At 47.5% G+C, this 19,366-nt stretch overlaps 1 protein-coding gene across 4 annotated transcripts in view; it reads right to left on the reverse strand.

Annotated features, from left to right (window-relative positions):
* Positions 1–16,638, reverse strand: part of LOC102098963 (lactosylceramide 4-alpha-galactosyltransferase) — a 28,843-nt gene extending 12,205 nt beyond the window's left edge. Inside the window, exon 1 of one of the 4 annotated variants that reach the window (XM_065050111.1) lies at positions 15,873–16,638. Coding sequence is in view for 1 of the 4 variants with exons in the window: in XM_065050108.1 (XP_064906180.1) it covers positions 13,253–13,339 (87 nt within the window). In the remaining 3 variants the exon portion in view is untranslated. Of the gene's footprint in view, positions 1–13,252; positions 13,361–15,696; positions 15,800–15,872 lie in introns of those variants that run through there. The other 3 variants (XM_065050109.1, XM_065050108.1, XM_065050110.1) reach the window with 3 other exon arrangements.
* Between the last annotated feature and the right edge of the window lie 2,728 nt (positions 16,639–19,366).

The following is a 19,366-nucleotide window of genomic DNA, read 5'->3' on the forward strand; positions in this document are numbered from 1 at the left end:
TAGCTCACTTTTATCTTACAAGGAAAAAATGGTGTGGAATAAATGTATATTCAAATGTTGTATAGGACTAACACTGTTTTTTCCAGGGCATAACCAGAATATATCAAACTTAGCTTGGGAATTAATACAAGGGTTTGTGCCTATTTGGAACCAGACAAGCCAGGTGATATGTGTTGCCTTCACCAGCTCGTCAGCAGAAGGACTGAAATTTGCAATAATTAGTTTGAATCTTACAAAAACATTGGAAAACTAGTTAAAGAACCTTCATCACATGGGGGGAAAACATAATGTGCAGAATAATCAAGACCTATTTTCTTGAACAGAAAGATAGACAGCTGTGGAAAAGCGATGTGACACGGACTGAATACTCAAAAGCTTTGTATCAACTCCTGAGCAATACTACTTGGGGAGAGTTGTGGAACCAAACTTGTTACTGGTCCTATAATGTTAGTTGTGTACCCATTCCTTGTAGTATAGCAGCAAACCTGAAAGATCTTCCAGGCAATGCAGCTGTGTGAACCAATGCAGGCAGGTCACAAGAACAACCAGAGGCCACAAATGATCAAAGAGCAAATTTATTTTTGTTACCTCACTACCAGAGAAACTCTGGAACAGCATTTTAAGCTCCTGGGCAGAGGTAACACCAGCAGAGACACAGGTGCTGCAGAATTCAGCTCTGGTTGAAGATCTATGAGCCTGCTCATTTCGATCTGCATATAAGGATTCACACAGGCACCGTTTACCACACTGCTTTGATCTTTGCCTGCAGGAATCTCAAGGATATATCATAAGGTGCCTTTATGACTCTCTTCACAGGCCTGCTATCCAAACACAGAGGTTCTACTTGTGATTTATGTGTTTTTCTACACCCCAGCTGAAGTCACTTGAGCATATTTAAAATTATCCTTGTTGCCATTCTTGCATTATTCCCATACAGAAGCCAAAGGACTGGTCTAACAACTGGAGCATTGGACCTTGGTTCAACTCTCTCTTAAAATCATTAGGACTTAAAGGTTGGGGAAAATGGCTTTTACATATTGTTATGATGTTGATTTATGGTTTTTTGGTTTTGATGATTGGACTTGCTAACGTATGATTTTGCAACTCTTATCTCTATCCTCTACCTGTTATGTGAAAATTACTACTGTAGATAAAGACTATATAGACAATGCATGAAACCCATATCTCTCTTCCCTTGTCTTTTCATCTCCTCTGTCCTCTATCTGTCATGTCAGAATAGTCACCCTTGGACAAATAATTAAAGTACAATGTTTGAGTCATGGGGTGGTATGAGAGACTGAAAGGGTAATGTCTCAAACATGGTGGCAAAACCATAAGCCACAGGAGGCAGGACATCACAATAAGGCAAGTGAGCAATTTACATGACAATGACAAACCACAGGTAAAAGGCCAACTGCAACAGGAGGGGGCGGTGTGCTGAAGGGTGCACAGTTCCATGTTCTGATAGGCATGGCACTAAGGGAGAAGACCCCAGACTGCTCAAGACCCTTCAAGATTGCCCGAGACCCTTTGGGACTCTTCCACCTTTTGCAGTCACGCCTCAGTGACGGCTGCACAGAAGATCAAGGATTACTCAAGGAGCCAATTGGGAGGTGGGAATTTGACTATAAAAAGCACACATGAACAAGCACTGTCCGGCATGCCCACCACCCTGAGGACTACTCTGCCCACCATCCTCATCATGGGAACTGAGCCAAGCACAGGAGGACTTATTACAATACGCATTGCTGGATCCAAGGCTACAACCCCCATCATATGCATCACAAGAGCTGAAAGGGTGGTGATATCTCTGTCTCTCTTTTCTCTCTTTCTATTCTTTTGCTTTCCTTTTAATAAGTAATAAGTAACATAAGGTATAAACCCCCACATGTGCCGTAAAACTTTATGCCACTAAGTTATTCACTGATTGGGCCAAGTTGCAAAATAAAAGTCTTTGTTTACAGACCTTAAGTATCATGTATATTCTATTCCAAACAAGGGGATCAATGAATTTGAGTCATCTCTTCCTGCCTTCTTGGTGGGATGTGACAGAAGTTCATACTGTTTGGCTGTGTCATTGCTCACCCACTTTACAAGCCAGAATAATGAATATACTGCCGTAGGCAAAACATTATTGACTTGGAAAATTTCACTTAATTTATTACAAATTAACATAAACTTTTAATTACTGATTCCGGTACAAGATGATCATCCAACAATTAAACAAACACTTTGCAAAACACCTTTCCTCCTCTTTCCTCAGGCTCATCTTCAGTCCAACACCTCCCCACCTCCTAGTCTCAGCTTCCCTTGTTTTCACTGTGGGTTACACTCAGTCTGTCCCAATTCCTTCAGTGAGGCAACAGGCAGTTCAGGAGGTCATAGGTCAGCATGCAACAGTTTCTTTTGGCTGCTCCTTGCATCTCGCTTTTCCCCCACTGCTCCTCACTTCTTGTTGCTCCACTGCTCCAGCATGTGTCCTTCACAGCCTGCAGTCCCTTTATGTGTACCTGCCCTGGCACAAGTTCTCCCTAGCCGATAGTCCTTCAGGGGTGTCCTTGTCCTGGTGTGGGTCCTTCACAGGCCGCAGATCCTCAAGGGTATCCCTGCCCCACTATGAGTCACAATCCATAAAGGGTACCTTCTCCAGCATAGAGCATGTCCTTCCAAGAGAACAACTCCAGCCATGTACCAAAATAACGTCCCCTTCCACATGTCTCCTCCATTTCTTTCTCCTTTTACAGCAGACACATCTTTTCATGTCCTCTTGTATCTCCACTAACAAATCCTCCTGTGTCTCCTCACATCTTTGCTTTTGTTTCTCCTTTTATTTGTTCTCACACGTCCTTTTGTGCCTCCTGCCCCATGTGTGCCCTTCTGTGTCTCCTCCTGTGTCTCCTTTCTGTGACTCCTGTCCCCAGCAGCTACCACCCTTTCTTAAATACGTTTGAGCAGGGACATCATGTGCTGCTCCTGATCAGTTGCAGTTTTGGTGTGCAATGAGCTGTTTTTATCTATTTTGGAGTTGGCTGGAACCAGCTGGAATCAGCACATTGTCCCATTTCCGCAGAGGTTACCCCTGCAGCCCCTAGCTCCCCAAGCCCTGACAGTTACACCTAATACAGAGTACCTTGTAATGTTTAAATACAGAGTGGTCTCTAGTTTGCATTTTTTCCCTCCTGTAAGGGTGAAATCTGGATTTGAATGTTGGATTACCAACTGGTGAACAGTTCTTCACTACATAGTGGAAACAAAACAGGTTATAAAACACGTTGGATGGTCAAGGTTATTGACTTCCCAAAAGACTTGCGTATTTATTTCCCTTTGTGGTAACATCTGCTTCCAAAAGCTCCCTGTACAATTCTTTATAAACTGCTTAAACAAAAATGAGCAACCATGACACATCATCATTTACATACTTTCAGAGCAAAGGGCTTGCTAACAATTTATTGGTGGCTTCACATTCCAGAGAACTCATTTTGTAATCTGCTCAAGCCTGTCAACAGCTTACCCCAAATGCCTCCTTAGCACATGCCAAATGACTCTACCAGTTAAGCAGGAAGAGCAGGAAGGTAAGTACCTCCCAGCACTGCTGCCCACCTGTACATCCTTCTCCAGAAAGCAAAGGTTTGTGTTGCAGCTAAACCAACCTAAGGAGAAGTTTCCAACAAAAGGGGGGAAGTTTTGCCTACAAAATAAATAGGGAGCCTTTCTGACGGTTTAGCTATGACAGAACAAGTCAACTGAAGCACAAACCTGAGGGAGAGTAGTTAAAAGAACACTACCGTTCCTTCAACACTTCTCCTGTATGAACAGTGGGGAAATAGCAATGTCCAAGTCTGATTTATTTTAAAAGCACTCAGCAGTTACAACAGCTGTTTGAGCAATAACAGTGAAAGCACCAAAGAAACCACATGCTCCTCCAGGGCAATGCAAGCACCCCTTAAGCTAGAGCAAAAGCTCCATTTCTTCCTGTTATGTCTGCTAAAGTCTTATCTGAAGTTACAAGACAGCTGATGGTGATATGCCACTGATGTCGCATCTAGTAATTTTAATTGATGAAACAAAGCAAGAAGAAATGATCACGAGCACAGAAATTACTGCCACACCAATGCAAACATGCAGCTGCATTTGCTTAAATTCACTCATGTTTTTACTTTAGAAGTGCTTTGTGTCTAAAGAGCAAAGCAAACATTAATAAGCTCTGAGCAAGAGAGTTTCCTGATCCTGTCAGAAAGAGGTGCTTTAAGACTTTGCTGGAACAATACAGAGATGACTTAGCAGCAAACAGGTATCACAACAGTACAAGTCAAGAGCCAGGTCCTCCCTCCCAGAAACCAGGCAGTACTTTTTAATTTACTGTGCTGCTCACACTAAGAAATAAACTTGTTTGTTGCTTTGAAGTACCTTTCGTATAGTACTTTCTGTGCAGGACAGTGTGCCACATCCCAGCATCAATCACAACATCCTCCACCCCACAAAGTGGCCTTCACATGCTGCCAGATAACTCCAATTTCAGCCCTGAAAGTTAGTTAACCCTGGCTGAAGCAATATGCTCTTGGCTCATCATGGCACAGAGTATGCCATTCAAGACTTTCCACAAGGCAAACAGGGCTGCAATTCACTGAAGATGACACAATAGAAGTTTAGAGCATTTCTACATAGGTCAGGATAAGTGTTGATTTTAAATGCTTTTTTAATGCTTCCTAATACCGAATCCAGGATGTTTTTCCAGATTAACATTAGAAAAGATCTAGAGCCTTTTTGATGCTGCTTCATGAAGAAAATTAAATTCATAATTCCATTCCTCTCTGCCAACAGGTTTTAACCCTTGCTTTTGATTTTCTCGGAAAGCCATGACAAGTTTTTTGCAGGGTATACTATCACTTTTCCTCTAAAAGCCACTGGCAACATAAGTCAGAAGAAAATACACAAATCTTAAATTCTCAAACTAGTATCAAAGAAGAATTGCCAAAGCAGACTTTTAAGTAACATTTGGTGCACCAAAATTAAATATATTAAGCTTGAATGAGATGTAGGGGAATTTAGAATAACCATTGGGCACAATTCTCGTCAGCTACATTTGGTGTTAAGGTTCCCTTAAGTATAACCAAAAAGAAAAAAAAAAATGCTGAAAGTTTACAGAAATCAGTTCCTAGTTACTGTGTTTCAGAGCAGCTACAGATACGCATTTCCTTCCTTTCAAGCACAATGGAAAATTACAGCTTGCAAAGCTTTCATCAAAAACAAATTAGGAAAAAAACAGATCTACAGACTACACAAATTGTCAAAGCAAAGTGTGCATCATCTTTCAGTTCAAAGACCATACATAATACTACTCTGCACTGTCCCTTCCACTTTTATCCCTTTTCTCTTTGAAGCTTAGCATGTTTGCCAAGACAGTAAATATTAAGGAATAGTCTGAACTGTTACTAAGTGCTGTGGAGAGTTATAATCAAGAGTGATCTCTAGAAAGACTTGGAATAAGGTAGCTGCAGCAGACAGGTGGGTGAAGGACTCACGGTTGGAGCTGTGCTTTTTGGTTCTGCCCCTGAGCTACAGATAGTATGGAAGCAGCTGCAGGTCAGTTTGTATGAAGCCATTCACACGATCACAGCTTAAGGGGGCAATGTGGTAACCTTTGCAACGGTACCAGGTACCATAGTTAACACATTTCAAATGTCTTTTTACAAAACCTGAATCTAAGTTAAAGTTTTGTGCTTATTAAGGTTTCCCCCAATACTAATGCTGTACATATGAAACACCCAGAGATAACGCATTTGATTCCTTTCACTTCTGCACACTTTATGATAATATGCTACTGGCACTTAGCTCAGCCAGTGCATATCAGGATCATATGTACCCTCCCTGAATGCATTCCTTTTAAAATTCAATGCTATTCACACCCCACATGGCATTCACCTAGAGAATATAGCTATCCAATCAAAAGCAGAGATTTCTAATATTGAGACATCACTGCCTGCTCAAATGAATACAGGGCTGAACTGCTCAAGCACACACAGGGCCGAAGGGGAAGCACCGTTTCTGACTTGCAGCTTTCCCAAAGCCTTCCAGGAAGCTCTGCAGGAGTGAGCAGCAACCCTGTGGCAATACCACTGAGGTGTGGGGTGCAGGGTGGGAGGGCCCTCTGGTGGATATCTGCTCCTCACCCCTCCACAGACACCTGATGTTGTGAAAAAAGCCCCAGGAAGATTAATTTTCTTCTTAACTTCATGAAAATCTGTCACTAGTCTTTAGACTTTATTGAAATATAAGATATCATGGGTCCTTGCAAGGATGTCAAATAATCTTGAGTCTTTCATAGTGAAGCTTCATAAGCACAAGTAAAACACTACAGCCTGGTGTCTTTCTGAGAATTCCATGCCTGTTTCACAAACAAAGTGATAAGATTTACTTGCACCTGACAGACACAACAGCAGAACATCACAGTATCACAGTATGTTTGGGATTGGAAGTGACCTCAAAAGATCATCTAGTCCAATCCCACTGCTGGAGCAGGAACACCTAGGTTAGGTCGCACAGGAACATGTCCAGGCAGGTTTTGAATGTCTCCAGAGAAGGAGACTCCACAACCCCCCTGGGCAGCCTGTTCCAGTGCTCTGGCACCCTCACTGAGAAGAAGTTTCTTCTCAAATTTAAGCAGAACCTCTTGTGTTCCAGCTTGATCCCATTACCCCTTGTCCTATCATTGTTTGCCACCGAGAAGAGCCTGGCTCCATCCTCATGGCACTCATCCTTTATATATTTATAAACATTAATAAGGTCACCCCTCAGTCTCCTCTTCTCCAAACTAAAGAGACCCAGCTCCCTCAGACTTTCTTCATAAGGGAAGTGCTCCACTCCCTTAATCATTTTTGTTGCCCTACGCTGGACCCTCTCCAGCAGTTCCCTGTCCTTCTGGAACTGAGGGGCCCAGAACTGGACACAATATTCCAGATGGGGTCTCACCAGGGTGGAGTAGAGGGGAAGGAGGACCTCTCTCGATCTACTAACCACCCCCCTTCTAATACACCCCAGGATGCCATTGGCCTTCCTGGCCACAAGGGCACAGTGCTGGCTCATGGTCATCCTGTTGTCCACCAGGACCCCCAGGTGCCTTTCCCCTACACTGCTCTCTAATATGTAATTTCCCAACCTATACTGAAACTTGGGGTTGTTCCTGCCCAGATGCAGGACTCTACACTTTCCCTTGTTAAATTTCATCAGGTTATTCCCCGCCCGACTCTCCAGCCTGTCCAGGTCCCGCTGGATGGCAGCACAGCCTTATGGCCTGTCAGCCACTCCTCCCAGCTTAGTGTCATCAGCAAACTTGCTGATAGTACACTCAATTCCCCCGTCCAAATCATTAATGAATATATTAAATAATATCGGCCCCAGCACTGACCCCTGAGGCACTCCACTAGATACTGGCCTCCAACTAGACTCCGCACCATTGACTACCACTTCTCTCCTTAAGCCAGTTTGCAACCCACCTCACTACTCTAATGTCTAGACCACACCTCCTCAACTTAGCTGTGAGATTGCTGTGGGAGACTGTGTCAAAGGCTTTACTGAAGTCAAGGTAGACCACATCCACCGCTCTGCCATCATCCATCCACCTTGTTACATTCTCATAAAAGGCTATGTGGTTGGTCGAACATGACTTACCCTTGGTAAAGCCATGCTGACTGCCCCTAATAACCCTCTTATCCTTGATATGCCTTGAGATGGCACCAAGGATAAGCTGTTCCATTACTTTCCCAGGGACAGAGGTGAGGCTGACCGGTCTATAATTACCCGGGTCCTCCTTCTTGCCCTTTTTGAAGACTGGAGTGACATTTGCTTTCCTCGGGCACCTCCCCCCTTTCCCAAGACTTGGCAAAGATGATGAAGAGCGGTCTAGCAATGACTTCAGCCAGCTCCCTCAGCACCCACGGATGCATCCCATCTGGACCCATGGATTTATGGATGTCCAGACTATTTAATTGCTTCCTAACCCAGTCCTCATCGACTAAAGCAAACTCCTCCATTGACCTGGTTTCATCTGGGGTCTCAGGGGTACAGGGCTCCCCAGGACAGCCTCCAGCAGAGTAGAGAGAGACAAAGAAGGCATTCAGTAATTCTGCCTTCTCTGTATCTTCTGCCACCAGGGCACCCATTCCATTCATCAGTGGGCCTACATTGCCTCTGGTGTTAATTCTATCTGCTATGTATTTGAAACAGCTCTTTTTGCAGTCCTTGACCCCTCTTGCCAGCTGTAATTCTAAGGAGGCTATAGCTATCCTAGCTGCCTTCCTACATCCTCTAACAGCAGCCTTATATTCCTCCCAAGAGGCCAGCCCCTGCTTCCATGACCTGTAAACTCTCTTCTTCTGCCTGAGCATACCAAACAGATCCCTATTCAACCACACAGGCCTCCTGGCTCCCTTCCTTGACTTCCTACATGTGGGGATGCTCTGATCCTGAGCGTGGAAGAAGAAATCTCTGAATGCAATCCAGCTATCTTGGGCCCCTTTTCCTTCAAGCAGTCTTGCCCATGGGATTTCCCCCAGCAATTGCTTGAAAAGGCCAAAGTTAGCCCTGCTCAAGTCCAGGGTTGCAATTCTACTTGCTATTCTGTTCCTGCCACACAAGATGCTGAACTCCACCATCTCGTGGTCACTGCAACCCAGACAGCCCTCAACCTTTACTGCTTCGACCAGACCCTCATTGTTAGTGAGCATGAGATCCAGCAGTGCACCTCTCCTAGTCGGCTCCTCCACCATCTGCATGAGGAAGTTATCATCAATGCACTGGAGGAACCTCCTGGACTGTGGCTGGCTGGCTGAATGGTCCTTCCAGCAAACATCAGGGAAGTTAAAATCACCCACAACAACCAGGGCCTGTGACTGTGAGGCCACTCTCAGCTGCCCATAGAAGGCCTCATCAACTTCCTCAGCCTGATCTGGTGGCCTGTAACAGACGCCCACAACAGTGTCACCCCTGCCAGCCTGCCCCTTAATTCTGACCCATACACTCTCAACTTGCTCCTCATCCGCTCCGGGCAGAATTTAGTACATTGTAGTTGCTCTCTCACATAGAAAGCAACTCCACCACCACGCCTGGCTGGCCTGTCTTTCCTGAAAAGGACATAGCCATCCATGACCACATTCCAGTCATGTGAACTGTCCCACCATGTTTCCGTAATTGCCACCAGATCATAATCTCCCGACCGAACACAGGATTCTAACTCCTCCTGCTTATTCCCCATGCTGCGTGCATTGGTGTTCAGGCATTTCAGGGAGCGAGCAGAGCACACCGATTTCTCCCTAGGGGCATAGGAGGCCACCCAGTCCTCATCAGTTTTAGAATGCTGCCCCACTGGGACAAGCCCAGCTACAACCCCATCCCCCTTCAAGCCTAGTTTAAAGCTCTCCAAATGAGCCCAGCTAATTCCTGCCCCAGCACCCTTTTGCCCCTGCGAGATAAGCCTTTCCCGCATGACACTGTCTGGACTGGAGTCTTATAAAACCAACGATTATCAAAGAAACCAAAGCCCTGCCTGTAGCACCAGTCTTGGAGCCAACCATTTAGAGACTGAATTTTCCTATTCCATCCCACATTGTCACTTGAAGATGGAAGGAGTGAAGAGAAGATCACTTGGGCCCCTGAGTTTTTCACCATCCTTCCCAAGACCTTGAAATTGTTCTTAATTCCCCTCAGACTACGGGAAGCAGCTTCCTCCCCATCTGTCTGGAAGACCAGCAGCGGGTAGTAGTCTGTCGGGCGCACCAGTTTGGGGAGCTCTCTAGCGATATCCTTGATCCGGGCTCCAGGTAGACTACAAACTTCCCTAAGATGAGGGTCAACTCTGCATATTGGGCCCTCTGTTCCTTTCAGAGGGAATTTCCTATTACAATCACCCTTATCAGAGGCAGTCTTGAGTTGTGAAGTCAACCGCCTCTTCCTGTGTGATCTTGTAGGCAGGCTGGGTATCACCTCCTCACCTACCTCTTCTTCAAGATCCAGGGCCTCAAACCTATTACGGAGGGGCACCTGGGGAGGCAAAGCAGGCAGGGAGGGGGGCTGCCCGTGACACCGAACTGGAGTATGCTTCCAACCCTCGTCGTCTTTTAGGTCCCCTACCTCTGCCTGACAGCAACAAGGGTGGGGCTGTCTCAGGACTTCCGCCTCTGTCCGAGAGGGCAGGAGGTCCATCTCCTTTTGGGGGGTACCTCCCTGGGGTCTTTCTGACTGGCACGTCAGGGTGTTACTCCACCAGTTGATCTCCCTTTCGTATTCCCTGATGGACCTCAGCATCTCAACCTCCTCCTTAAGTTTCACAACCATGTCGAGCAGGTCTTGCACCTGCTCACACCTCACACAGGTGGAGTGCTGGCCTCCCTCCCCCGGCAGCAGCAGGCTCTTGCACTCCCTGCAGCCAGAGACCTGAACAGCCACCGTTCGGGACAGAACCTCAGTCTGTGTTGCCACAGTCTGTTTGAGACAAGCTCTCCTCCTGGAGGCGACCATGGTCATCAGCAGTCTGGGACACTGGCAGTAAGTTAGAGGGACTGACAAGCAACAAGTGCTCTCTGCACCCTGCTGCACAAGCTACCACACCCGCTGCTGCAGCACAGTGCGGGTGGGACTCACCCGCTACACAAGCTGGGTGCTCCTCCCTGCACCGGGTCGCTGCCCTCCCAAAGGCTTTTTCAAGGCAAGGGGAGGGGGTGTGGTCGCCGTCACCGTGGGAACGCCCCCCGCCATGTCAGCAGCTCTCCTGCAGTGGCTGCCGGGGCTTTGGGGATCGGGACACGCTGGGAATCACGCTGTCCCTGTACGTTTCCCTCTGAGCTTCCTAATCCCTGCTGAACCTCGTGGTCGGCTGAACCCCGCCGGCTCCGGCTCTCGCTGGGCTGGCTCTGATCAGCTGACTGAATCATACACACTGCGGAGGCCCCAGCATTAGGTATTGTATAGCTGGTCAGCACTCTCAGCTGCAGAGTACAGAACCTCAGTGATCTGAGAGCTGTAAAACTCCCAATTCAAAAAGTCCTGTGGTAATTCAAAACACACCCTTCATTTTATTTTTTTTAACCTCTGTCCCTCCTTCATGGTGGGCCGTAGCACCTTCATTTCTTTATTGCAGGTGTATCCTTCCCCACATTGCTCTGCCCCACACCTTCCTCCCCACTCTGCCATGGCCCTTTTGGTGAGCACAGGAGACCCTGGGTAGAAGTAGCTACATTGGATGGCTTCAGCAAGCATCATCCACCCAGAGCTGTAAGGCAGGACAGGAGATAGAATTGCTCAACAGAGGAGAAAGCACTGCATGAGGGAGCTGGGTTGCAGGCAGGAAACAGGGAAGGAGCTGAGAAACAGAGAGAGGGCTTTTACACTGAGGCTCTTGCCCCTGACATTGCAGTCATGCCTGTGTCTGGCCCTGTGTCCCATTGATCATGACCCCCAGCCTGGCCACAGAGCTGCCTCACCCCCATGGCTGGGCCTCATGTGGGGCTCCTGGCTGAGCTTGCTGCACCCCAGGGCTGCCCCCCTCCACTCACGGGGGCTGGCAGGGGTTGGGGAGGGCTTGCCCAGCTCCCTCATTCCCTAGTGTGCCCCGTGGCTCCCCAGTGCACTGCTGGGGGAACACGGTATAGTGTCAGGCTGCTGGGCTCCACTGTGCCAAAGCAAGGTCCCTGGGGGATGGAGTGGTGAAGGGTTTCATCTCAGTGGGAACACCAAGCAGTGCAATGAGTACAGTGGAGCAAGGAAAGATGCCAGGGTCACCATGGGGCACAAAGGGGAGCAGGAGCATTTATGGATAGACCTGGGTAGAGAAAGGCTGGCAAAAATCAAGACCATAGCTACAGTGTGTAGTCAGACTGATATCCCTCTTTCCTCCTAAAAGAGTACAGAAGCATGCTATTCAGCATCCTGACAAGAAAAGTTTCCCAATGCTTTTTTTGTAGAGCTTCACATTTGGGTCTTCTTTAATTGAAAGGTGCAGGTTTTGTACCTCACAGCTTTCAACTTTCAAGAAGCAGATCACATAAACCCCTCATCAATACTTAAAATGAAAGAGAAGGCAGAATGTGGCTGTGGGAGGCTGCAGAAAGGACAAACAGACAAAAGGGACAGATGCTAGTGGTAGATCAGGTAGAAAACTGATACAGTTGTTTGCCACCAACAGCTTTCAAATAGTAGTTTCCTATTACTGCATATTTGTAGAAAGCCATGCACACTCATTGTATAATAGCACTGAAAGCTGTGTGTAAACTTTAAGTTTAAACACTATTTGAACCCTCACAGCTCAAGAAAATACTGGCACATGGTTAGAAAAGGAGCAGCTCTTTGGAATCATAAACACTATGAGTAGGCTGTGAGAATACGGAACTAAGCCTGGTCAAGAAGTGAGCCAATCCTGTTAGTCACCAGCATTACTGCTACCTATGAGTTTATGTAAGAGTTTCACAGCAGATCTTGCAAAACAGAGAGAAGGCGTTGCTGTCCCCTTCTTCAGGTCAGTCATATGTGACGGGGGATTCAGCAGCATTAACAAGTGAAGAGATACAATGTATCAGAGCACACTAATGATTAAATACTTCAAGCATGATAGGTCCATAGGTAATGATTTTCCTTCCCTTTATCTGGACAACACTTTCATTCTCTGCTTTTAAAATCCAGAGACACGCTGGAGAGGAAGGATGGTCCAACAGCAGACTACATATGGATTCAAGGGATTTCTCTTTATTTTGTTGCTACACAATACATTTCTCACAGGCCAAGGAACGCATCAATTAAAACTGAGGCACAAAATCTTACCTCCAACTTGACATCATGCTGAAGTCAACATCTAAATTTTTTCAAGGATCTCAGGGGTTATTTTTCTGTCTCTTAACACAACCTTCCTCCTTTGAACACAGAAGGAGTGCTTTCCCATCTGACAGAGCCAATGCAAGGCTGAACATACTAAAGACTGGGAGATATTAACGATATATCTTGCACAGACGGGAGGTTTTGTGCAGTTATACAGAAACATGGACTATGAACACTTCCCTTTTAACAGAAAAATCTAAATGCTAAGGTAATTATACTTAATTCCTTGCTCAGAGAGGAGTGGTTGGTTCACAATGCCATAACCTGAGGTTCCACCAGACCTCAAACTGTTAGGCAGAGTTCCCAGTCCTGGTTTTAGATAATTGTAAAAGCCAGTAGAGACAAGAAAGAAGCAAGTTACAAGCATATAAATAAGCTGGTAACATATTACCTGTTTCCCAGTGAAAGCACCACCCAAAAAATAACATTTGTGAATCTGCCCTGGTATGTGAACAACACAGCAACACACAGAGTTCATGTCTTTCTTTGTTCAGGAGTGCCTGTGGGAAAAACCCAACTCCAGATGAGAGCCGAGAAAGGGATCTCAAAGCCAGAAGACAGAGTCCAAGCTTTTAATGAGCATAAGGAACACAGCCCTTAGGGAGCGAAATTATAGTACAGTTACACTGATTTACTGAGGTGTTGTCAGAAAGACAAAAGGGGTGTCCCCAATCTCTCTTGCCATCACATTCTTAAACTTGATCCAAACTACAGCAGCACTGATAGCAGGATGTATCCAGCACTGTATGCTGCCCATCTGGCCTCCCCTCTATATATATGGAATATATAGATATATTTGGGTTTATATGGTAATTGTAACAGGCAGACTGTGGCTTCTCTCTATACTAATGACTGAATAAATGCAATGAAAGTAGGATGGAAGTAGAATTATTCATAAGTACCTCATACCAAAGTATCTGCTGATGACAAGACAAAACTAAGGCAACCGTTAATTGTTGCTAAAGCAAGTGGCCCCACTCCCTTCCTTTTCAGGCTCTTCCTTGGCACACCTCTGACCCTGCTGTGACCGGTCTTCAAAGCTAAAGCATCAAAAAGTCAATTCTGCTGAAAGACTCTATTTTCTTACTGGCTTAGCTCCCAGAACTGGTTTTGCTCCACTGCAGGGTGAGGCAGGCACAGATATTGGCACAGAGACAGATGCAAGAACAGGTAGCCAGGAGGCTGCATCCTTTCAGTGTCACCTAACTTAACTCTATGGTAACACCAAATCACACAGCAAGGGCTTCATGGTCTGCAACTACTAAACTTGGTCCCATGATATCTCTGAGCAGGAAAAACATAGACAGCCAATGCCTTGAAAGCCAGTGGAAACTGTGTGATAAGGCAAACTTGGGGCATAACTACCAGCTTCTACCTCAATTACACACCTAAAACTAATTCACAGCAGGCAGACTGCTATTCACTCATCATCACACCATCTGGCCTTCAAGGATGACTGCCATTTTAATGTTATTAAATTGAGGGGCATGCAAACAAGAGAACAGCCCTCCCTTATGACTCCCTAGTTGGTGCTTCCTCCTATAGAGCGCCTGTACCTCAAGACGCTGCTAGAATTGCTACATGAACCAAAAACGGGAAATTTGAGCTCTGTAAGACTTGCTCCTCTGACTTCCACAGCAACAACAACAAAAAAACCCCTTGAATAATAGTGCAAAACTTTGGAGCTCAGCAGAAGCTAGAGAGGGTTCCTTCAGGGCTGAGAAACATCCAGTCTACTCTGAGCAACCTCTCAGGCATTAGGAAACAACACATTAGTTTAACTGGGATGGTTAACCTAAACTTGCTTGCTTTCAGCAGCCTTACTAGTTTTAGATTGCTACAGTTACAAGAGTTACGCATTTTCTCACACCTCTTTCTTAAGGGTTTTCTTCCCCCTCTCACCACAGCAAGCATTTCTGCAGCTGTATTCTGAGTCTCCATCTTTCTTCCTCAGACCTCAACATTTTTCAGGGCACGTCTGCCACAGAACACGATGGCCACCTGCATGTTCTCCTGTCCCCAGTTCTTCTGTCTTTCCACCCTTGCACCCAACCCAGCTCACACTGCTGGCAAAGAGGAGTTGCACGTTCCTCCAGAGGGTCAAATCTGACCCTCTTCTCTTCATCCTCCCGTCACACTGCTGCCATTCACCTGGACCCACAGCTTCAGTCATTCAACTCATCCTTCTCAAGTGGGATGGAGCCCTTCTAGACTGCAGCCCAGGTGGGCCCTGTACACGCAGCTCCCTTCCCTGCGGCTGCTATCTTCATCCCCACTCTCACCAGCTCCCTCTGACAGCTATGCCTGCACAGCGGACACCTTCACAAACCTTTATGGGGATCCAAGGGTAGCTCCCCTTCACGGTGCCTTGCTACCACCGGGAGGGGGACCTCTCTGTCACCCTGTACCGTAGGAACTGCGATCTGCAAAGCTACAAGCGGGGTCTGTAAAGCTACGGCTCGGAGCTGCGCTGGGGTCCCGGCTGAGGGCAAGGAGGAGGCCGCCTTCCCCACGGCCTGGCAGCCCTCCCGGCCGCTGCGCCCGACGGGGCGAGTGGAGCCGCCGTCGCTCAGGCAGGTCGGTTCCAACCCACTCGTCAGGGCTACCCACCGGGCGGCTGGTGGCCGGCACCGCGGTGTACCGGGACACGGTCTGCTCATGGAAAAGTTCCCCGCGGAAAAACACACCTTTCCCCAGCGGGGAGAGAGCACGAAGCCACCCAGCCCCGGCTCACGGGGAACCCGAGACCCGCGTTCCCCCTCGCTGCGTCCGGGCGCTGTCTGGGGCGGCCCTGCGGCCCCTGGCCCCTCACCTCCATCCCGCCCCCCGGCTCACCTCCGTCGCCTCCGCTCCGCGCCCGCGGACAAGCGCGGCTCCGTCCCGCCACCCCGGGCATCACCGACGGCGCCCGCCCTCCCTCACCGCCCCCGCGCCGGTCCCGCCCTCGGACAGGCCCCGGCCGCCCCCTCCCGGGGGCCGTGGCGTCGGGGAGAGCCGGCGGAAAAACGTACCCGTTACTCGCCGGACGCGCGGGGCCAACGGCGCCGCTCGAGCCGCCCCCGCGCGCCGGAGCGGGCAGCATCGCCCCCCACGACGGCACCGAGAAACCGCCCCTCCCTGGGCAACGCCAGTGCTGCTGCTGGGGTGGTGCTTTCGGGGGGGTTAATTCATAATATGCCACTTAAAATCGCTGTAAGGCTTCTTTATTTATTTTTTTTCTCCTCCCCACCTCCAGGGATTTTTTCTCTACCCCACGGCCGGCCGGGAGCTTGTAATCCGATCCACACTTTTCCTGGTAATTTTTGACCTGTTATCACGCTGTGATAACGTCAAGCGGAGCCGCAAGTCCCTCTGTGTGTCGGTTGATGGGGAGTTAAACCGACCCCGGTTAGAGACCGCCCGGCCCGGCCCGAAGGGCTGGTGAACTACGGGCTGAAGGAGGAGAGGATGGGAGTTTCCCACAGCGTTTGACGCCAAGGGACATAATTACAAAGCTAACACGAGCCAACAAAGGGGTGAAACCGAATATTTGAGGTAAAAAATAAGCAATAGCCGGCAGATGAGCTGCTTACGTGTGACAAAGCAAGCTTCGTGTCTATCCTTAGGCAGGAGGAAGTTTTGCCCAAATTATTCCTGGCAAATGATTGCTTAACAAGGTTCTTAATGAGTGTGAGTCTGGCCTTTCATTTAGAAAAGCACCTTAATGCCAAGGCTGCTGTGGCAAATTTAATGGGAAGATTACCAGAGATGTTGGGAAGCAGGTTACATGATAATTAGGAATGGTTTAGATAGAGGCAATCCTACCTGGAGCAGGGGTTGGATGCAAATTCTTTTGAGATGCCTTCCAGCTCTGTTTTTCAGGATTCACATGACACAGCATGTTACTTATGTGTTACGAAACATCATACCCATAATAAACATTTCCACAAAATAAATGCTGACACTGCTTTAAACAAAAAAAACCATTTCCCCATTATTAAGTGATGTGAAACCACTCAAAGAAATATTTATTTTATAAGAACAGGCCTTTATCAAATTTGAAGTTAAAATGGATTTCAAGATATTTTTGTCTGCCCCACTGAGCAAAATTTAGATGAATGAGACAGAGTCGCCACCAAAGGTGTTGGCACTCACCCTCCTTGGAACAAGGGGTCAGGCCTCCTGAGATTCCTTCCCACCTCAGTTTTTCTTCATTTCTGAGCTGCATAAGCAGCACCCTCAGCAGCCTGTGGCACTGAGCCCAGGGATGCTATTTCTTGCTTGGTCCTTGGGTGGAAGCAGGTGGCACATGGAGGGGGAGGCACAATGAGGTTTGTGAACCTCAGCACGTTCAGTGGCAAACAGCTACATCACAAGAGCTGGTATGGCGAGCACGGTGTCTGCAGCACTGCGGTGTACAGGCACCCTGTGAAACAGTAACAGCAGCAGGGAAGGAGGACCTGAAGCCTGGAGATGTCTCCAGATGATTGTCAGCGCCAGGATTTAGCTCCCATGGAGCTACTACAACAGAGACAGTAAAGTCTTCATGTCTGGATAGGGAGTCAGAATCATAGAATTATTTTGGTTGGAAAAAACTTCTAAGATCATTGAGTCCAACTGCTAACCTAACACTGCCAAGTCCACCTCTAAACTATGTCCTTAAGAACCTCAACCACACATCTTTTAAACACAGCAGAACTTGGATCACGCAGGTCCCTCTGGGCTGTTGTATCATTAGCTCCTGAGCTGTCAGCTTACAGCCCTGTGTGAACTGCCACTGGTTTGGATTTGCCTTAAAGCACTGATGTGTAAGTGGCACAGCTGCCCACACACTCCAAGGAGGCAACAACCTGGTGGGTACCCCAAGGATGCTAGTCAGCTCTCCTTGCAAGTCAGAGCTGGGGTACACTGAGTCTCAGGGCGCCGAGACAGGCTGTGGGAGGCAAACCACCTATCCCCAGCCACTGGAAAGAGCAGAGCACCTTGCAAAGCATCCTCCAAAGCACCTGGTGGAAAAAGGGCAGCATCACCTGCAAGCTAATTTCACAGCTGCAAATCACCTGAATAAACAATTTATAAGTGTGTTCAGCCTGGTTTTGATTTGATAAGCAATTTCCTACCTTGTCTGTCAGCCAGTGAGGTGGCTTTGGGTGAGAAAAGCTGCTGCAGAGGGTTGCTATGACACTGCAGGTGGATCCATCCTCATCCCTCTTTCAAAATAAGCCAGTGAGCTGCTGACCAGGGCTGAGTCCTGCTGTTGGAAAGGTCTGTACCTCAGTTGCTGGGGTACCCGTGCTGGAAAGAACTGACGCAAAAATTATTCCCGTGAAAGAGGCATAACCACGGTGCTGGTCTCTCAGCCTGGGAAATAAGTAAATGGCTTATCGAAGGTGGGGAGGGAGAAGGGTGTGGCATGGCCGGCACTTAACGATTAGATTGTAATGTCCCATGTTGGGAGTGAGGTGGGAGGAGGAGGTGGAGGAAGAGGGAGGGCATGTGTCCATTCACAAGGGCACGTTCAGAGACACTGGGTCACCTGCACACAGTGCAGGGGAAAGAAAGCAGCCAGCAGGGTCATTAAACCCTTGCAGTATCAGTCTCTCAGATATTATACGTGCTTTACTGCTATTATTCATACCTTTTCCTTGATGGGCGGACTGTAGTCTAGATGTTCTTGGAGCTGAAAGGCCTGAAATGGTAAATGGGCACAACAAAAGGCACAGTCTTACCCTTTGGGCTGTTTTTCCTGCCACGATAGCTGCCTCCTGCAGGCACTGAGAATGTCTGGTGCAGTGCTGCTCCCGCCTTTCTGTCCAGCAGCTCCTCATGAGGTCACATCGGGGGGGCAGCTCATTCCAGGAGGCTGCGGATGACAATTCGTCAGCTGGGGTGAAAGATGTCCACACCTGATCTCCTTCCTGCTACTTTTCAACCTCAGCTGTTGTTTTCACTCCCAGCATCTCTTTTTGCTTTGGTTTTAAGCAAACCAGAAGAATAGTTCTCTTTGGAAAAGCGGAATAAACCCTCTCAGGATGTGGCCACCAGCCCTTGCCTGGTCTTCTGACAGAAGCCAGTTTGCAGGCTGAGACTTTTAAACCACCTGCCTTGTTTTTGTGCTATGGTGCCAAAGGGTTGGTATTCCCAAGCAGCCACTATGTGATCAAAACCAGAGTGTGTTCCCATTGCCAGGTTTTCTTGATCAAATTTCTATGAGAGGAAAGAGGAAGGAAAATAAAAGGGAATGGTTTTGCTAGCAGACACACTTTGAAATGCAGTTGCTGAGCCTCTACCAAGAGACCTTTTTTTAAATGAAGCTGGCAGATATGGATAAATCCTTTTAAAAGCATTAGCTCAGTGTTGTTAGGATGGTATCATATTTATTGATCTCTATTCACCAACGAGGGATGCACTCTGATAAATTTTGCCAATTGAGTCAAGTGTGATGATAAGTGCCGTGTCCAGCAACCAGATTAGAAATGAAGATAAGAGGGAAACTGGAACAACACAGTACCTTCTGACAGAAATC

Source organism: Columba livia, chromosome 1 (genome assembly GCF_036013475.1).
Source record: "Columba livia isolate bColLiv1 breed racing homer chromosome 1, bColLiv1.pat.W.v2, whole genome shotgun sequence".
Classification (NCBI taxonomy): Eukaryota; Metazoa; Chordata; class Aves; order Columbiformes; family Columbidae; genus Columba; species Columba livia.